The sequence below is a fragment of the Scomber scombrus genome, chromosome 11 (assembly GCF_963691925.1).
Source record: "Scomber scombrus chromosome 11, fScoSco1.1, whole genome shotgun sequence".
Taxonomy (NCBI): Eukaryota; Metazoa; Chordata; class Actinopteri; order Scombriformes; family Scombridae; genus Scomber; species Scomber scombrus.
The window spans coordinates 793,704-814,474 of NC_084980.1; the positions used below are offsets into that span (position 1 = coordinate 793,704).

At 39.9% G+C, this 20,771-nt stretch overlaps 1 protein-coding gene across 1 annotated transcript in view; it reads right to left on the minus strand.

Annotated features, from left to right (window-relative positions):
- rnf31 (ring finger protein 31) overlaps window positions 1–14,807 on the minus strand; it is a 34,561-nt gene extending 19,754 nt beyond the window's left edge. The window contains exons 1-9 of the mRNA XM_062429319.1: window positions 14,610–14,807; window positions 13,848–13,994; window positions 13,334–13,489; window positions 10,203–10,259; window positions 9,701–9,908; window positions 7,964–8,125; window positions 7,639–7,773; window positions 6,812–6,984; window positions 4,340–4,573 (exon numbers count right to left, since the gene is read on the minus strand). Coding sequence (XP_062285303.1) covers window positions 4,340–4,573; window positions 6,812–6,984; window positions 7,639–7,773; window positions 7,964–8,125; window positions 9,701–9,908; window positions 10,203–10,259; window positions 13,334–13,489; window positions 13,848–13,994; window positions 14,610–14,807 — 1,470 coding nt within the window. The remainder of the gene's footprint in view (window positions 1–4,339; window positions 4,574–6,811; window positions 6,985–7,638; window positions 7,774–7,963; window positions 8,126–9,700; window positions 9,909–10,202; window positions 10,260–13,333; window positions 13,490–13,847; window positions 13,995–14,609) is intronic.
- Window positions 14,808–20,771: the final 5,964 nt, after the last annotated feature.

Here is a 20,771-nt window from a genome sequence, read left to right on the forward strand (position 1 = left end):
TTCAGTGACTGAGTGGAATTATTTTGGTATCCATCCTCTGACTTCTACTTTTCAATAAGTGTGAGTGAGTTTCTTGGAGTTTTCTTTTGTCTTCATGGTGTAATTATAGCAGGAATACTGATGATTAACCACTGACTGGACCTTCCAGACACAGATGTTTTATACTATAATCACATGAGACACAATTACTGCACTCAGGTGATCTCTATTTCACTATTTGTGAGAATACTAGCAAGAATTGGCTGGACCTCTATTGAATTATTTCATTTACTTTAAAGGGGGTGAATATTTATGCAATCACCTATTTTACATTATATATTTTTAATCACTTGACTTTGTAGAAATCAGTTTTCACTTTGACATTAAAGAGTTGTTTTTTGTAAATTATTTTTTTAAAAAGCCAAATGATATTGACCTTGATTCAATTTATAAAAGCAATAAAGGGGAAACATCCTAGGGGGTGAATACTTTTTATAGGCACTGTATATCTGTGCAGGCTGCTGAGCCTCCTACAGCTTTCCAAATAAACATGATTTTTACATCAAACCGTTAAAAATATTTGTGTCTGAGTCTGAATAATAGTAAACACAGACACGTTGTCTTCAAGTTTATGTGTGTGAATAGCTTTCCATGTAGTGTGAGTTCATGCTGGAAAAGTAGACAAGACAAAAGTTTGCAAATTGCAAAGGCAAGGCTAAAATGAGAAGATACACTAGGGGGGGGGGGACGGTATACAAAATCCATGGTTCGGTTCATATCAACGGTTTTGGGGTCACGGTTTTTCGGTTTGGTTCGGTTTATGTTGTTCTTTTCACACACACACACACACACACACACACACACACACACACACACACACACACACACACACACACACACACACACACACACACACACACACACACACACACACACACACACACAGCTGTCTACAGCAGGGTACAAATAGCATGCACTCCTAATTGTACTGGAGTGCAATTAGCACACATTGATATTTGCAACGAGGGTGCATTAGCCTTTGCCTAATTATGGCTGCCTGTCTGCGCTGGATCACCTCCTCCTCCCTTTACCCCTCCCCCGTGCAAAAGTTGTTCTGTGTTCCTATGTTGTAAAATGTGCCTATATGTGCTCATGTTGCTGGGTTTTTTTTACCGTTCCCAAACTGTACTCCCATACAGAGCAGAGTCTGGGAGCTGCCTTTTTTTCTCCTCCTCCTCTCCCCTTGTCTCTTTCCTTTTCCTCTTTCAAATAAGCTCAGTCATCCGGTTATGTCTGTCTCATTATATGTATTGTATATTGTATATGTACGGACGGGATGGTTGCTGTAATTTCGTTGTATTTCGGTACAGTGACAAATAAAGCTATTCATTCATAATCTCCTTAGGAGATCAAGGTCACACATCAATATAAAATGGGATCATTTATTCGTAACCGATGAACTGCCGTGCTAATAATAAAAGGTTATAGATATTTGCATCGTGCCAAATGAAAAAAACAAAAGCGTTACTGGGTTACTGGCAAGACTTACGTGTCATGAACCGAACAAACCGAACAATACACACATGCCCCGAACCGCGACAAGCGTACCGAACTGGACAGATTTTTTTTATTAACCATTCCACCCCTAAGATACACTGTGTACAGCTTTCGTAGGCCATGAAAGCTGCACCGGTTCGGTGCTGGTCAATACTGTGATCCTTCATATATACATACTCATATATTCTTATCATGTGGAGAGCTGATTGTTTGGTCTGGTCTTTCCTCCAGTTGATTTTGTGGAGTTGAAACAGTCTCCAGGGTGACACTGTTTATTAGTGTTGCAAATTCATATATTGTAGTTACACAACTGTGATCACTGTCATCATGAACACATGTAGATTTGTTGAGTGTGTCCCACTCTGCAGCAAACATTTTCCTCTGCATGTGTCAGGAGAGCAGTGACTGAAAGAACACCAGCAGTTTCCCTGAGGTACGCTGTCCTTCCTTCCTTCTCCATTCTATCATTTTCCTCATTCATTTGTTTTAGCTCCTCTCTGTGTATTGTATAGACATTTAGCTTTTGAGTTTCTTAAAAAGCAGTCTATCAGCAGTCAAAGCCTCATACATGTAAACTGACATGTGTGGATGAATATTCAGGGTGGTTTGGTAAAGTGGACACTAGATCAGTCAAGATGGCTGCTACTGGTGGCTACTTTCAGTCTTTACTTTCATTCAGAATCAGAGACAAATGTTTGAAATGATTCATGTTCCAAAACAGAGCAGGCTTGGACTGGCAATTTAGCAATTCTGGCAAATGCCAGATGGGGCACCACCAGCAATATGGAAAAACAAAAACAAAAAACAACCAACCCGCCAGCTCCTACCCACTTGATGGTGAAAAAAAGCCCCTCTCATTGGAGGTTACATGATCCCAATTGCCAAAAGGCCTACTTTAACAGTCAGTGTCTAGTGGCGCTTTTCCACTATACAGTTTGTAGCACTACTTGGCTCGACTCGGTACGGTTCCAGGAACGAACTTTTCCATTACAAAAAAGTACCTACTCAACGTGGGCGGGGTCGTCATAGCACGGCTCAGCGAAACTGCCGTGACTTTGTTTTATACGCGACTCAAAACACATAAACAATGGAGGACATGGAGGCAGTGGTGTACTTGCTGCTGTATGAGGCTTTCTGTCTCACACAAAGCAAGAACATTGAGCCGTATGGCTGTAACTATGGTTGTAACTATGGTTGTAACGCTGCTGCCGGTATTTAAAAATGCCGGGTTTGATTCTTGTGTGGGACGGCTCATGACTCTTCCAGCGACAACTCTTCTGACCAATCAGCGGCCGGCAGTCTGTTGACGTCACATTTAGTATCGGCTCGGCTCGCTTGGAACCTCACAAGAGCAGGTACTAAAAAAGTACCAGGTACCAGGTACTTTCTCTAGTGGAAACGCAAAAAAACAGAGTAGAGTCGAGTTGAGTCGTGCTAGAACTCTATAGTGGAAAAGCGCCATAGATGTACTATTTCTGCAATACTATATAGTGCCACAAGGTGGTGGCGCCTCCTTTTGTTTTGTGGTGCATACAGAGCCGCCTTGTTGTTCGCCATGTCTCATGCTCCGCGGACATCCACAAGGACTCTCAGTAACGAGTTGGCTGGTTGTGCTGTCTACGTCTTACTGCTCATGTATGATGAACGTAGCGCTGTGGAGATGTGGCTTTGTATGGTCGATGTTGAATACTGTAGAATAAAGCTGTCGTGTGGAAATTCCCACTTCTCTGTCTGTCGACTCTCTGAGCTAACTTGCTAACCGGAGCCTCTGCTAACTGCTAATCCTGCTAGCCTCTCTGCCTACACGATCTCACGTTACACTACTGTCATCCTCAAAACCACCTCTTCAGTTGATGTGTCAATCCATGTAATGTCAGAGGTCAAGCAGGAAATGATCAAATCACAACAGAAAGGTTGGAGTTATAACACTAACAGTCCACCACCAAATGAAGACGAGGAGGAAAGAGTGTGAGCAGAATGATTCAGTGGAGAACAGGGGTAAGAAGAGGAGGCCACTGCTGAGGACTAGTAAAGGTGGGTGTCAACCTCCAGCTGGTGACACTGGTAACTTTGGCTCATGTAGTGACGTGGCGTAGCATGCAAGTGCAGCTTTTCAACTTCATTAAATGAAAATTTCAAAATTCATTATGAATAGATTACAAAGCACTACATCTTGAAGCGATCAAGCTTGTGGCTACAGAAAAAGACATTCTTTTGGCTTTGGACACTGATGAAATAATCAACAGGATGGCAGAGAAGAGTGCACTGAAGACACATCTTCTCACCGCCTAAGGAAGGACATGCTATTCTGTTCTACTCACTTCTTAAGGCAAGTGTGCTATGCTGTTAGTCAGTTGAAATAGAGTCGGTAGCATACAATCCCGACTGTTAAGCCTGATGTGTGAATTGCAGCACATCAGCTGCGAACACAGGTTATCATAGGAAAGCTTTTGTCAAGTGTGACTTTTTTAAATTTTTTTAAAGATTTATTTTTGGGCATTTTTGCCCCTATTTGAAAAAACATGGCATATTGGCCAACAGGAAACGTCAGGAGAGAGAGTATTTGTATTATTATGGATTGGAGCATAAGTCTTGAAAAGAGTTGGGTTGCCCATATCAACTATCAAACGACTAAAATCCTTAATGCACTTCTTCAGGTGCTGACTTTTCCACTAGGCTGTTCTTGGCTATTTATTTATCATATCATTTTATTCCCAGTCCCACCCTGGGTTGAATTAAAAAGGACATATGATTTAAGGTAGTCTAGATCACAGGACAGTGACAGGTGAGGGATGTGACTTGCCCTAATCAATTGAATCAGCTTCAGCCCCTCCTCCTTCATCAGCCTCTGCCTCCAGGAGTCCAAGTCTTCAGGGGTAGGCTCTTTGGGTTTGATTGGCAGGGCGGGGACCCGTCTGACAGGGGAGGGAGGGCGGAGCTTGACAGGCAGAGGTGCAGGCTCTGGACGAGCCAGGTCGCACATCTCACACACAATAGCAGGAGAGTAGTTCACATAAGTACAGAACTGACACACCCACTGTGGAGAGAGACAGACAGAAAAGAGAGTCACAAACTACACAATGATTTGTGTTTACTGCACACCCAGACCTTTGATCAAACTTATTTACATCTGAGTCACCAAAATCATACAAAATAAGAGTGTGCAGCAGTTTAACCCACCAAATGATTTACATTCACATTTTGAAGGTTTGAACACTTCAAACTACAAACCCTTTAAAAGCCAATACACAGTTAAGAAGCTTTGCTGCTTTGCTTTGTCAAGTTATGAGACATACCCATCTCATTGATTATGTTTTGCTAAAGTTCCTAATAAATTACTAATAATATGCTGAAAAGCTGGACATTGCACTGAAACAGGAAACACATGCATAAATTGGTCAGTTAACACCAACCCATTCAATGGGAATGAATAGGAAATGTGACCACACCTTTACCTACATTAGAAATGTTACATCCAAAACCATGACTATAACCAAGTGTAATAATTACATGGTGCATAACAAGATTGTCTATCTTGTACAAAACAAAATAAGATTTAATCATCCCAAAAAAAATGATTATGACTGTCTTTATTGGTTGTGCAGTATGTGCAGTTAGACTGTGCATTACATCTGTAGTTAACTTAAATCAATATATTTTCATTGTGAAATCTCACAACAACATTATTTTTCACTTAATCTGTGGCAAAAAAAGCCAGATGAATCCACCCTGAATCAAAGAAACAATAAAACATGTCTGCAGAGGGATGAAGACATTTTACTGGCACTGTATGTAATGTGGCTTTGGGTCACTTCTCTCATATCCAGTTAGGCTTTAAAGAGTATTCTTGCAGTGACAAATTGAACACAGTCTCTAAGATATGAACTAATCTCACTTCTGTTTAATTCAATATTAAATGATAATTAAAATTATAAACAAATATGATCAACGCATAATTCATTTCCTTTTAAATATTAACTTTACTGAATGATTTTTGATGATAACATTACTAAGGGCCCCATCTTGCGGTCGGCACACAGTGGATGGCGGGCGTGGCGCATATGTCTTTGTTAGTTTCCCCCGGCGCAGTTGTCATTTTCTCACCCTGCGCCCACGTTGTCTAAATAGCAAATGCACTTGCACCAGTCTGTGTGACTATGGGTGTGTTGGTCTCAAAATGAGGTGTGGTCAGGCACATTGGTGGCGCGTTGCTATTTTGAGGCAGAGGAAAGCGTTTGCGCTACTGACAAAAAAAAGAGTCTAAAGTCACTGGCGCGTATTTCACTGTTATTTAAGGGGCCCATCATCAAGACCCCAATATGCTCCTAGATAGGCGGGTGTGCAGCGCACAGACACTGTGCCTGTTACGCACACACGGGCGCGCAGCAGCACACAAATATCAACATATTAAAAAAAAGTCACAATGACGTGCCATTATGTATCAGAATCAGTCAATGGCAGTAATTATCAATGAAACTGTCAATGCAGTCATGTGACCATCCTGGTAAATCCGCCATCAAACTAACAATCCGCCAAGGAGACAGCGCTCCTGGATATTAAAGGGAATGAGAGTTGACACTTAGATTGGTTTACCGAGTGTTACACCCAAAACACCCCTATGATTATTGAGGGGACTTAAGTCCATCCCTTTTAGACCATGGCACAGTGACCATTTTTCCGCCATTAAAATAGCAAAAGTGGATTTGGACACGCCCCAAAGACACTTGCACCACGCGCTTCACACCATGAGCTATAGATCGTTAAAATTGGGCCCTTAGAGTCTACAGCCATGCTAACTGCCCTGTGAGGTTGTAGGCAACTGACATGCTGATGCTAGTTAAGTACTCATAATGATGGTCACCATCTTAGTTTAGCATGTTGACATGCTAACATTTAAAGCTGAAGTCGATGGGAATATTATTCGTTTTACAAATATTTAGTTATAAACCAAAATATTCTACAAATTGACAGTATGACCTGATGTTGATCTTGAAGAAAACAAATTGGGTAACCTTGAAAAATGTGCCAGTGCAAGTAGATATTTCAGTGGATAAGTGAACATTTTAACCTGTTGGTAGTGCTAGAGGAAAAGTATCACTAAAATCATTTGGATTCACCCTCTGGGGACCATGAATGACTGTACAAAATTAAATGACAACCCATCCTGTAGAGTTATTTCAGCCCGGACTAAAGTGGCAGAACAACCAACAGACTCGATGAGCATCTCTCTCTCTCACCCTCTCTCAATCTCTCTCACACACACACATTGACTAACCTGGCTGTCGGGGTCACCAGGCATGCCCAGGACAGGTGCTGGTGGTCTGGGTGGTGTGATGGGAGGGTGTGAGGGGGTAACTGGAGGTCGTGTTGCCAAACGAGGTCTTTCACACACCTCACACAAAATACTGCTAGCTGCATTAAGCATAGTGCAGCTCTTACACTGCCACTCTGAGAGGGAAACATACACACACACACACAGACACACACACACACAGACACACAGACACACACACACACACACACACATAAACACACACACACACACACACACACACACACACGTCAGTTCATTATCTTCACATTACTCAGGTACCAATAATGTCCTCAATTTTATGTAAAAGTATAATTTTTTGAGTGACAATGAAAGGATTCAAGATCAAGTGTGATCAAGTGATCAAAAGCTGGTATTAAAATCATGGCTTTGTCTCTCTACCTTTGTCTTTTTTTCTATTTAAAGTCACTGAAACTCAACAATCCAGCAGTTGCTTTACAGTAAAAGTCTTACATGACAGTGAAGGAATTGAGTCCCCTAGAGGTCTGCAACCTGGCCTGAACCCAAAGGTGTCTGAGTGTCTCATTTTACTAACAGTACATACTGATGGTTGTGATGGATACTACAATGAGTACATAATAAACTGAATGTTGGTAGGCCTAACAACTTTCTCCAATATGTTAGTGGGAGTAATGAGTGAAGGGTAGATGCCATAGATTTACATATTTAATTGGTTTTATGTGAGCTTTGATATCCTGGAAGAAACTAGAAGGTAGTAGAATGAAGGTGGGATACTGAAACTTTGGGTTGCACCAACAGACACAACAGACCAGTGATTGTGGCAGGCTGAGATTCATCTGCTGTAGAACTGACTGATTCCAAACGAGGGTGCTCACAATCCTCACACAGCACATCCTGGATATAGTTGACTTTATGGCAGTGAGAGCAATGCCAGGCGGAAGAACTGAAACAGGGGAAGAAAGCTTGTTGAATCAGTTTGTGTAGACAGAATATACATCCATACTGTACATCATATGAGTTATATGAGTCAGCTGGCACATTTTGTATACTATGTATCCCCAATTTATATTGCCAGAACTATTGATCCTGACCTTTGACTGTTCCTGTTTTTGGATGATGATGATGACGATGATGATGACGATGACAATGACGACGACGATGATGCAACAGCAGTTCGACGGTGGTTGGCCCTCTCAGGGTAGGAGTGGTACAGTCTGTCACATTCGGAACACAGTCCTTGGAGACAAGTGAGGCAGTGGACAGAGATACGGAATATTCCACAGATAGTGCAGTTCTCTGAAAAATAGAACAGCACAGTCATTATTTTCTACTATAAACTGTACCAATGCACATTAAAATCAACTGTAGAAGGAGGTCATTGTGACATAATGTTTTTCTTTCCTGGCATCAGCCTTTGAATTTATTCCGAAAGGCTGTGGATTTATTTCTAGGATACAACTGTATGGTATTGTAAGTTACTGTAGCATACTTAACAGTAGACTCTGGTTGCATCAACACACTTGTTTAAGCTCCAACGTACATGCTACATACACTTTCACCAACTGTACACACACATTTTGTTACCAAGTTCATTTGATATGTTTATTATGTGCAAAACTGAAATTCTAACTTGTATTAGGATGTATTAGGGGTTGTTATTTTTGTCCAGGGATATCTCTGCATGTAATGCTATATTTACCATCCCTTTGAGGTTTAGTATTAATGGAATTTGAAATGCAGTTTTCACACAACAATAACAGTCATCCAGTTCTTCTTCCCTGCTATGTCAGAACTACTTCAGAAAAAAACAACAAGATAGGTAGGCTTCCAATGATGGAAAAGCAAAGCAACCTGCCAACATAAAATAACACAACAAAACACAACATAACGTGTCAATTTAGAAAGTAAATGTGACATTATATCTGCTTCTGCTCCTTGCTTTGCAGTGTAGTCTGCTTGTCTTCTGGCTGCAGACCCAGGGTAAGGTTTCTCTGCTTCAAACCCTTGCTTAATGCAGATTTGTGGGGTAAGGTCAGCTGGCTTAATTCTATTTTTCTAACTTTAGGCCACTTTTATCTGGCCTCCAGCTAACTTTTTCTTTTTGGTGTCTGATCGGTTGTGATCAGTAGGGCTCTAGATACATATTGCCCAGTAGATCAAGGTAGATCTATTTTGACCTCAGTTAGGCTGTCACCATAGTCTTTACCTTGAATGATGCCATCATCTCCCTCATCATCTTCAAGACCATTTATCAACAAAATCATGGGATTGACTTTAGGGCGCTTGGCTCACTGTCTTTCAAAGCATCCAGGTGAATACACCCCTCTTGCAATATACAGAATTACATTGCATTGCACTGGTTGCAGTGCTAGTTTGTATTTTAAAGTTTGTAAATCCTGACTTCTATTTAAAAAAAGATCTTGTTCATAAAATTGCTATTTTTTTTATTGGAATCTAGTGTTTTTGAGCATGTGTAACCCTTCTTTTTTTCTTGGATCCTTTACACTCTCAAATTTCCTTGGGGTGAAATGCCCTGATGTGGTGTAGTAGACACTATTAAATAAATGAAAAATAAAACAAATAAACAAACAAAAACTCCTCCACTACACTGCTACTAATACAACATATATCAGCACCTTGTATTTCACAGTGTACACTATATTAACACCCTACACAATACAGCCTTAAATGATATACAGATATTTGTTAAATATAGGACTCAACCATAGTCATGATGTCTCAATGTGTTGAACTGAAACTACTCAATTAGCAGGTATGTATTATACAGTGATTGTTACAACAGTATGATGTCTGTCAAAAAATGGACATAAACACAAATAGATGTAGTGAAGCTGTGGTTTCTCTCCTCACCTGGGTGTTTGTTTGGGGATGTGTAAAAGACCTGAATAGACCTGAGGCTTTGGTGGTTGGAGGACAGGGAATGGCCATGGCTTTTTTCCTTAGCCGAGTGATGGTGGAGTGGGAAGGCTAGAGACTTGGTCTGACCATCTGAGTGACATGAAGTAGAGGAGAAAGAGGAGGCGTGGTAGACCACAGCATCTGTGTTCAGACCCACATCCTAAGAGGAGAGAGGAGTGGGTGAAAGATGACTTGGAGACTCTGTACTACAGGTCATCATAAACCTCAAAATAAATGATGGTTCATTCAGGATAATACCAACATTTGACCCGACAACATGGTTTCATCAGGCAAAGCTCTCCTAACCACCAAAAGTACCAGGATAATAAAGTATTCAAACCGCAGTGGTTTAGTGTGTTTAAATAATTAATTAGTAAGTATCTGACAGAAATTAGCAACAGCTTGGACTGGCCAAGAAGTGGAAAATGTATGTGGACAGTATGGTGGACTCTACCTTGTGTCTCAGTGTAGGAATTATTCTTTCATAGAACTCCGGATGGGGATGAGCCTCCTGGGATCAAACAAAATGACAAGTTATTATTAAGTCTTACTACTTAATACTACTTCAACAAAGTCATGTGACATGTATACATACAGACATGGCCGAAAATATCGGTACCTTTCCATCTTTGGTTTAAAAAAAACAAAAAAACTGTATTTAGCTGAAACTAACAGAAGTATATTATTGTATCCATCATTCTTTATTCCACATTGATTATAAGTAATATCTTTGCTTTTGATTTACAATTTAAGATTATTTAATATGATAACACGAATGAAAATGGCATAGCCAAAATTATTTGTACTCTTAACTTAATATTTTGTGGCACAACCTTTGAAGGCATTATGGGTGCCGTCTCCCAACTGCAAGTTTCATCTCTTTCCACAGATGTTTAATGAGATTCAGATCAGGACTCATGGAAGACCAATTCAGAACTGTCCAACATTTTCTTCTCAACTCTTGAAAGCTTTTTGATGTATGTTTGGGGTCATTATCCTGCTGATAGACCCATGACCTGTGACTAAGGCACAACTTTCTGACGCTGGCCTATATGTTTCACTCCAAAATACTTTGATAGTTTTCTCATTCATTGTGCCGTGCACAGATTCAACGCACCATGCAGCAAAGCAACCCCAAAACATCACTGACCCTCCTCAATCGTAGACATGGTGTTCTTCTCTTTACATTTTTCCTCCCAGAAGGACTGTAGCTTGTCAACATGCATTTTCAACAAAGGCCAGTCTGGCTTTTTTTGTGTCTCCCTCTTAGAAGTGGTTTCTTCCCTGGTCTTCTACCATGGAGCCCATTTTTATTCAGACAGACACAGATGGCTTCATTTGAAACCATTGTACCTTTAAACTTGAAGATCAGCTTGGATCTGTATTGAAGGCCAATTTTCCTCTTGCAACCACATCCAGAGATGTTGGCTACACTTCCATGGGCTTTAAACGTCTTAATATAGGCAACAGTGGTCAGAGGAACATTAAGCTCTTTAGATATGGTCTTGTAACCTGGATATTGACCGTGCTTGGCTATTACCTTTCTACTGATGTCCACTCTAAAGACCACTCTCTAGTTTTCCTTCTATTTTCCATGTTCAAAGTAATGCACACAGTGGCACAAAACAGCAGATAGTAATTTTCTCCTTTTAAACTGGCTGCATGACCTCATCAGTAACCCCTACAGATGGCTGCGCGCATGAGTGCTGCAGCTTTTGGCTCTCCAGTTCTGTGTGTATGTTGCTATGCCACTGTGATGAACCCCCTGCAATTTCATTGTACTACTTATACAATGACAATAAAGGCATATTCTATATAACTCTATATAAACTCTATTATTAAATTGAAAACACCTATCATACTAATTAAAACACAATAATCTGCTTAAAGCTACCTTTACCTTTGTTACATTTTTACACATTTTTTTGTTTAGGTTAAAATGCTATTAATAAGGTAATGGAACTCTTAAATGTTAAGAGAGATCCACCAGGTATAGAAACTAATCATTATTCCATTCTCATAATATTCTGTGAAAACTCTGACTGGCCGAGTGACCTGCCTGTTTTCCACTTCCGCATTACGTAATCGTGCGCACCCCCACCCGGAAGAGAGTCTGTTGTGGATCCACGGCATTATAATACATCCATGATCCACGGAGATAGCCGTAAACAGACAGTAGTGACTGACAATGAGCGATAAAAGCGGGCCACGGCTTCCACCTCCAGCCGCTCCCACGGGGAAAAATAAAACTATTTGGTCTTCACTATTGTAGTGCGCGTTCGTGGAGGGACTGCGCGGGTGGGCAAGAAAGGTAAGAGTCGCTTTAAAGTGTCACTACAAATCAATTATTTCTTACAACTTCTAAAGTAAATGATAAATGGTAAATGGACTGTACCTATGTAGTGCTTTCCTAGTCGTTATGACCACTCAAAGCACTTTTACACTGCATGTCACATTCACCCATCACACGCATTCATTAACTAAAGCTACCACACAGGGTGCCAACCTGCTCATCAGGAGGAAACTAACCATTCATACACATTCATACACCGTTGGTTCAGCAACGGGAGCAATTTGGGGTAAGTATCTTGCCCAAGGACACATTGATATGTGGACTGGAGGAGCCGGGAATCGAACCGCCTATCTTCCACTTGGTGGACGACCGCTCTACCTCCTGAGCCACAGCTGCCCCTAAAGTACCAATCATTTTGTCTGGGCTATTTTAGAATGTCTTTGTAGTATCAGCATGAGCTTACTTATTTTTCAAAACCTGTTTAAACATAGACATGCATTTAAAATAATATATTTTAATTTCAACACTGTTGAGGGCAAATGGTGCATTATTTTAATAAAATGTAAGGATACCAATAATGTTGGCCACGTCTGCATACCAGAGCAGTGCCAGTTTATGACTACCCCATCACCATTAAAGCTTCAAAAGCATTGCCCTACAATGATAACAACAATATATCCTGTTTGACAGTAACATTGATGGATATCTGCTACACATTCAGTCTTTTTTGTATCAAATTCCCTTCAGAAGGTCTTTACCTGTAAAGCTCTGGTTGTAAATGTAACAAAAGAGGGACTTTGGCACTCAAAAGACTGTAATGATATGTACTTGATTTGACTAATTTGAAGCTTCATATTAGCTTCAGCAACTTTTAAAAACAATTGCACAGGAGGACTTTGGATTTTGACAGACTTGAAAAATCGTGAACCTGTCCTTTTTCTTTCAGTTCATACTTGCAACCATCACACGGCAGCAATCCTCTGTTACTTATATAGATAAGAAATAAATGATAGCAGCACATCATTACCTACTAGTATTGATAGTATTCTGGAATTTGTGGTGCTAATGCACACTTGTCATCAAGAATATGAAGCACAGTGGACACTGTTTCCACTTTGAATTGCCTGTTACATATACAAAATGTGGGGGTTTTAAAGCCTTCTTTGGCTCCACAGAAAAGTGAGGAAAGTCTGACATAAGATTTATGCTGGAGTGAGCAGAAATGATTAGGAATGCCCTTGCCATGAAGTAACTAGCTAACTGGCATATAGAAATTACAGACATACACACACCTTGATAAGCATTTCTAGTTCCATCCTCAGGCTCATCACTTCTAATGTTACAGCAGCAACTCTGCCAACATCAGGATCTGTGACATCATCAGGGAAACTCAGACCATCAGGCTGCTGATTGGAGTAACCATAGAGACAGAGTACTGCCCGTCCTCCCTGGAAGCAGACAGAACAACACATTTGTCCATTTTTTCTCATGGTCTCAGACTGACTGGCTTCATATGATGTACATGATTTAATTATATATTAGCTTCATTTACACATTGTTTTTACTTTCACAGACAGCTAAGGCAGATGTAGACCATCCAAGGTTCTTTATGTTGACCTGCAATCAATCAGTAATCGAACCACAAGGCTGAGTGGGAAAACGTTTTTATCATGTTTCATGTGCCTTATTTATATGCTTACTTTGTGACAAATGGATTAATCACTCAGGGATCAAGTTTTTGTATTACTTCTAATTTCTTATTGTTCCTTTAGTTTGTAATAACTTGTAATGGTATGTTTTTGTTACCTGAATAGCATCAACAGTGGCCCTGAACACGGGGTTGTTGTGTTTCACGGTCCTCCAGTATTTTGGCCTGTTGGGATTTGTCAGGTTACAGCCATACTTTTCCAGGATGTTCAGTGCTGTAGAGAAGCGCTGAAGAGATGCAAGAGTCTAAAGAAAAAGCAGAGAGAACGGAAAATTTGCCAAGTTAAATATTTGTAAGGTTTGAGTTCAATCTGAATCAGAAACATGAATGGTCTCTATTTGGTAATCTCACCTTCACCTGTTCTCTGTTTTGTTAATCTTTCTCTTCTACCAACTTGGGACCTCATCAGTAACCATATTAGACAAATGTGAAGACATGATTTTATAATGGAAATTATATTTGAAATAGTCTATTAAACTCTTAACAGTTTTGCTTCCCAACACATTGTTGACCTAACCACAATGACTTGAGGTGAATAAAAACAGTGCCCATATTCAAATGTAAAAATTAATACTTTTCCATTTTCTTAAACTGGATAATTTCTCCACTGGTGATCTCTGGAACAGTATATTTGTAAAACAGAAAAACTAAGGCAAATAAAGGCCAGTCTCTAATTTAAGACTGTTTCAAATAAAGGCACTGGATACTATTCACTATGCAACAAACAGAGCAGTTGTGGTTATTTAATAGTGCATCCAATTTGTATGTCATTTATTACTGATTTACCCAACCTTGGGTAACAGAATGTTACATAGGTATTTCCTGATGGGGATATTGTATGTGCACATGTTCTGTCTAACCTCTTTCCTGTTGCTGCCAAAGCTGTTTTCTATGACCATGGTCTCTGCAGTAATATGGTGGTATTTGGAGCAGGGCGGTAAGGGCAGATTAGCCATGGCCATCACCCCAGTCCGCACCTCCACTACCCTGCCACCAGAGTACAGACACACTTCAGCACGACTCCGCAACTCCTGCAGCTGCTCCGATAGAGACGGCATCCTGTACATACAGTACAAACGCACGCGCGCGCGCACAATCATGTACACACACACACACACACACACACACACACACAGCCAGTGACTACTTGACATCACCATGAAAACAAAAAATACCATAATAACTTTTTTCAATCAAAAAGGAAATGTATTTAACTCAAACAAATAATTATTCCTCATAGCTCGTACATTAGAGAGAGGCTCCCAGAAAGGTGGTAGTATTGTAATCTTACCCACTGTAACCCAAGGCTGGCAACATGAAGAGAGGCCACATGTGACATTTCAGTCAAAAAAGTAATTTATTAAACTCAAACATATAAATATATTAACTAACTAATGGGGTGTGTAAATAGGAGAGACATCAGTCATGTTAGCAGCGTGTGGATGGGTGAAGATATGGTGAGGGCTCAGCTCAAGATGAAAACAGCTGACAGAAAATGGATGTCAATGCAGCCGACGCATTTCTGTTTCAGTTCTTTAAAATAACTTGATACCGGATTTTAAAAGACCTTACTGGATTAAATCCATGCTGCACAGAATGTTAACTATTGGTGTTTAAAGATGTCTCAATTCCTAAAATGTATCTTGACAAAAGAGGAACGAGTAGAGGAGGCTTGCCAATACACCAGCAATGAAATGTAGCTCAGTGTGTATGTGGTGTTATAACAAGGCAGTGTGGTGCAGAGTTCGTGGGAAGAAGCTGTTCTTCAGCCTTGTGGTTCTTGCCCGGATGCTGAGCAGCCTCCTGCCTGAGGGAAGGGGGGGCAAACAGGTTATGTGCAGGGTTGGTGGAGTCTCTCATGATACAGGAGGCCCTGTCCCTGCATTTGTCCATGTAGATGTCTGTGATGGTGGGCAGGCCTGCGGAAGTCCACAATCATCTCCTTTGTTTTGTTAACATTGATGATGAAGTTGTTAACTTTACACCACTTCTCCGGTTCATTCCTGCCTACACACTGACTCATTGTTGTCAGTAATGAGTCCCACTACTGCCGTGTCATCTGTTATCTTCACTATGTGGTTGGTTAGATAGTGAGCTGTGCAGTCGTAGATCAGCAGTGTGTACAGCAGAGGGCTCGGGATGCATCCTTGAGGTGAACCAGTGTTAAGGATGATGGAGGAGGATGAGATGTTGTGGACTCTGACAGTCTTGGGCCTGTTTGTTAAGAAGTCCAGAACCCAGTAGCATAGTGTTGATTGCATAGTGTTGATATAAAATACAACAGTATCCAGTACATTGGACAATGCAGCTGTACATCACGTCATATTTAAATGACAACTCTGAAGCAAAGCTGCATTATTTTGTTCATTGAATGATGCCTCCACTCCTCTGTCCTCATGTCTCTTCCTTTGCTTATCTGCTCAAATCTCAGGTGGGATGCATGAAGAGCCAGAGCGAACAAAAGTCGAGCGAAAATTGCGACAGGAAACGAATGTAGGGGGATGTGGAAGGTTCGCAAAAGAGAACCACGAGTTACCACGAGTGATTGTCCAGGAGAGAGGTTCTAGAGAGTTCAACAGCTGAACCCTAGCCATCTACCGTCTTTACTCTTTCTATTTCACATGATGCAATGATTAGCAGCAGTAGTTTATTGAAATGAAAACCTTTGTGTGAACACGCAGTTCTAATGATCTTAAGCATACATCATTTTAAATTATACAAAAAAATGTTAAAAGCTTTCCAATATTACAGACCATGAAATGTTATTTTTCAACACCATGTCCACTGTTCTATAGCGTTAATGAGGATACAATGGAGCTATTCCTTTGAATTCTGAAATTTAGATATGATCCTTTATGTTAATTTAACTTTATCTTGACTCAACATTTTTTATTTTATTCGAAGACTAATACATTTTTCATCGCATCAACCTGTCGGCAAGCAGAGAAGTAGGGGTCTGTAATTCTAAGATTCTAAGATCTCCTTTGAAGAACCCCTCATTTGAGCAGTAGAACTCCGACACTGTCCCGCAGTAAGTGGCCCTTCCTCGGCCTGTGTCACCTTTCCCTCTCCTTATTTCTGCTCTGCTTGTGTCCGCTTTGGCGCCTCACAGCAATGGACGCGAGGAGAGGAGGCGAGGAAAGGAATCGAGGAATTAGAAGTGTGTCCCTAGCCGAAGACAGGTCACTGGACGCTAGAAAACAGGTCGCTGATGTGATGTAATGCTGACGGAAGATGTGAGCAGCGGTTTCCTACCTGGTGCTGCTTCTGTCGGTCCTCCCTCAGTGCGGTGATTTCATCCACACGTTCTCTCCTGGCTGATAACGCGACAACACCGAGTAACCGTCTGTTAAATGACGTGATGTGAGGCGGGCAGTGTTGCAGCAGGACTCTATGTGTCTACTAGTGATGTAAACAACTACAGTAAGCCTTAATGTTCAGTGTATGTTTCAATGAACACACAGCGGTCTCTTCGCTCAGGTTGGAGCAAAACATGGACGCAGCGTGTGTGTGACGTCACCCCTAGGCTTCTGACCAGACGTCAGAAAACTGGAATAAGCCACCTATCAAACTTAGCTCAGTCACACCATTCATATATAACAACAATTCAAACGCCAGCTTTTGAGACATACTCATCTCTCAGTAGGCCAGTGAATGCTAAATATATTTTTTCTTTCAATAACATCATGTCATTATGATAGATTAAGCTATAATATCTACCACCATGAGCTATCTGCTATTCAGTTGTGAACATTTGAAATATAAGTTCCTGCTGTCCTCATTTAATTTATGACTACTCGTAATTTAAAGTGAAGACAAGGCATGGTTTTGCTGACTTTCCAGTTCAATTGAAAAATATATGATTTAATCTAATCATCCAATTTAAGATATTAGAAATATTGCAAAAATATTCTAAACTATATACACATTTCATTTTTATAAGTCAATGCATCAATTGCTTTAGATTTTCACCACCTTTGGTGAGTGGATTGGACATCACCAACATACCAAGACCACACTGAGCTGGAACTAGGAGTTCAGCACATAGGTTGTCACACTGAAATAGGTTTTTCTTGCCTAAACCAGTCCACCTGTTCATACTGGCATGTTTACCCCTCATCACTTCCATTGAAAGCACATATGAAGAGGATCTTTTAATAGTCAGTATGAACAGGATGAATACAGTGAGGAAAACCTCTTTGCTGTTCATATGGACACCTGACTGTTTATTTAAGACACAGTAAAAAGATTGTAAACCAATCTTTTAAGATGTAGGACATAAACACATGTGTAAGAAAGTAAGTGTGTAACCAATGTAAGGCAATTTAAACTATTTCTTTAAAGAGCCTATAAGATTAATTGACAGGCTTCTCTCACCTCTTTCCAGGCATATGATAGTGTTAGAATACTTGCAACAATGCTTAAATAGTTAGATTAGACACCCAATATAGTCATTATTCATGTTTTTTATTAAAGATGTTGAAATACTTTGTTCAACATGGTGGTGTATTACCTGTTAGATACACTGTCTGTAAAGCCCTAGTCCCCCCGCATACATAGTGTATTCTCTGCATTGTATACAGTACATGTGCTGTCTCAAAGTTCCTGTTCTGTGTCAGTTTGTGGTAATTTCATTAAATGCAACTTTATTTAGGAATAAGGACAGTGTGAGCATAATATAATGTAGAGCAACAAGTTTTCTGCCCCATCGAAGCCACGACAGAATTATTGTAACAAATCTGCAATACCCAAATTACTAAAATAATTTGATATGTGGTGGACTTTAGGGGCCTGGTGGGTCTGGAAACATTGGGTCATGGGTCATCGCCTTTTTCTACAAACATACACACATCCAAACGCATACACACAAAACACAATATACACAAGACAAAAGTAGGTCACATGAATACATTTATTTGTCTTCCATATTGGTTATTGAATATAAAGTCCCTATCATTCACTATAGTTATGTTGACTTACAAAGAATGAATCTGACTAATCATCACATAGGCTTCTGTTAAACAAAGAAAGTCGATGAGGATGGAAGAATGGAACATCAAAGAAACAATAAAATAAAATGAGCGGAAGAAGGTTTTCAGTGCCTGGTTTGTAACTAACTGTACAAAATCTAAATGATTACAACAATAAATACAAATGGATTTTGTGTGACATCGTTGAGAAGATAAGGTTATGCACAGCAGAGCCAAAGCAGTGTTCATATGGTCCTTGATATGCAGCAGTAACAAACCAACACTTGCTGTACCAGAGAGCCATATCTGATCATCAACACCAAGCAGAGCTGTACTGGAGTAGAACATTCCTTCTACATGTGAACAGAGGTGATCAAAGACACATCATTACTCCAACACTTAATTGTTGTCATTTAAACAGAGCAAGTAAGGACCAACCTGTTTCCAAGCTTTGGAAGTTTATATCATTTTCTGCTTATTTTCAATGGTTTTGTGAATGCACAAGGGGCCACAAGCTAAGCATTTCTTAAATTGAGGTGCATTGGGCTGCACAATGTCAAAATATTCTAAAATAAATGTTAAGAGAGAGTTTATATATGATGTAATAAAACAATGCACCATTTCAATACTCATAAACAACAATTCTCTGCTGTTATTAAGTTGTAGTTGCCACATTTATTCTGATTTGTTCCTTTTAGTCAGCTAATGCCAATCAATAAGCTTGCACCTTTTTGGTGTTGACAATCAAGAATGATATTACAGTATTGTGCTTTTTCACAGTTTAACTAGACACACTCCGACAGATTGTCGTAGTTTTGTTTTTCTTAAAACCCACATTTTTTTTTATATTGGAGTAAACTGATGTTTTTCATAACAAAAATACAACTTTTTTATTGTCTTCTTAGTTAAGTACACAAGAAAAAGAAAATACCACTCCTATTTCTTCAAATTTAGTTAATTTATGGGAGTGGGATTTTCTTTCTCCTGGTTTTCCTGTGAGATCATGCTGCGCTCAACTGGCCCTCTGGGAAACTGGCTCCAAGAGACACTTTAAATATTCCCATCACTTCCACATACAAGACTTACTATAAAGAGTCATATTTTTTTTTCTCACAGTGCACTTCTAAAACTTCTGTACAAAATCGGATGTTGACTGATTGTCACATGTCCCTATCATGATGATTTCCACATGCTGTGGTGGCAACTTTCTTTGCTGTGGTTAACCAACCTCTATTGAATGTCTACAGTCCAATCAGTACAGCACTGCACTTTAAATACACCATGTACTGCTGAAGCAGCAGAGTGATACAAGCTGAACTCATTACTAGACTTAACCGAAGCCACTGCTTTCCACAAAAAGTTTCATTTCCTTAAAAAATGACATTGTGGCACAGTGAGGTCAAAACTGTAGGCTATGTCGCGTAAAAACTAGATGAGTGACAATGACATTGATTGGAGAACAACACAAAGCTTTACAGTTATGCATAACCTGAGGTTTTGCACATGAACATAATATCTCCACTAAACTGAGAAAAACAAGAGAGAGAAAAAGAACAAAGAAGAAAAATAAATTCTGGCCATATTGTACAGGTTTTTTTCACCTTCTCATAAATTGTCTATTTATGAAAAGGCACCTTTTTAAAATATACTGATGTTAACAACAACACACAGCTCCATGTTCCTCTTATAAAAATGTAATAAATTAGTTTTAACTGACAACAAAAAATATAACATGTCAATCCAGAGAGAGTGGGTAAGCATACCTAGGAACACAGTTAGATCTCATGTTTCACTTTGTGGCTGGTCCCATCACGTACACTCTCTGCATTCTGTGTGTGAGTCATCTGTCGTGCACACAATCAAGTGTGTGGTAGAATGTGTCAGCCATGCATTAAAATGAATGCACAGCTAATCTAATACATACATGTATTACATAAGATTACGCAGAGGCTTTAGGTCCTTTCATTTAAGTGCCTTGAGAGTGCCTGTAGGGGGCACTCTTACACTACCTTTAACATGCAAAATAAGTCACAGAAACAATCCTTTTATCTT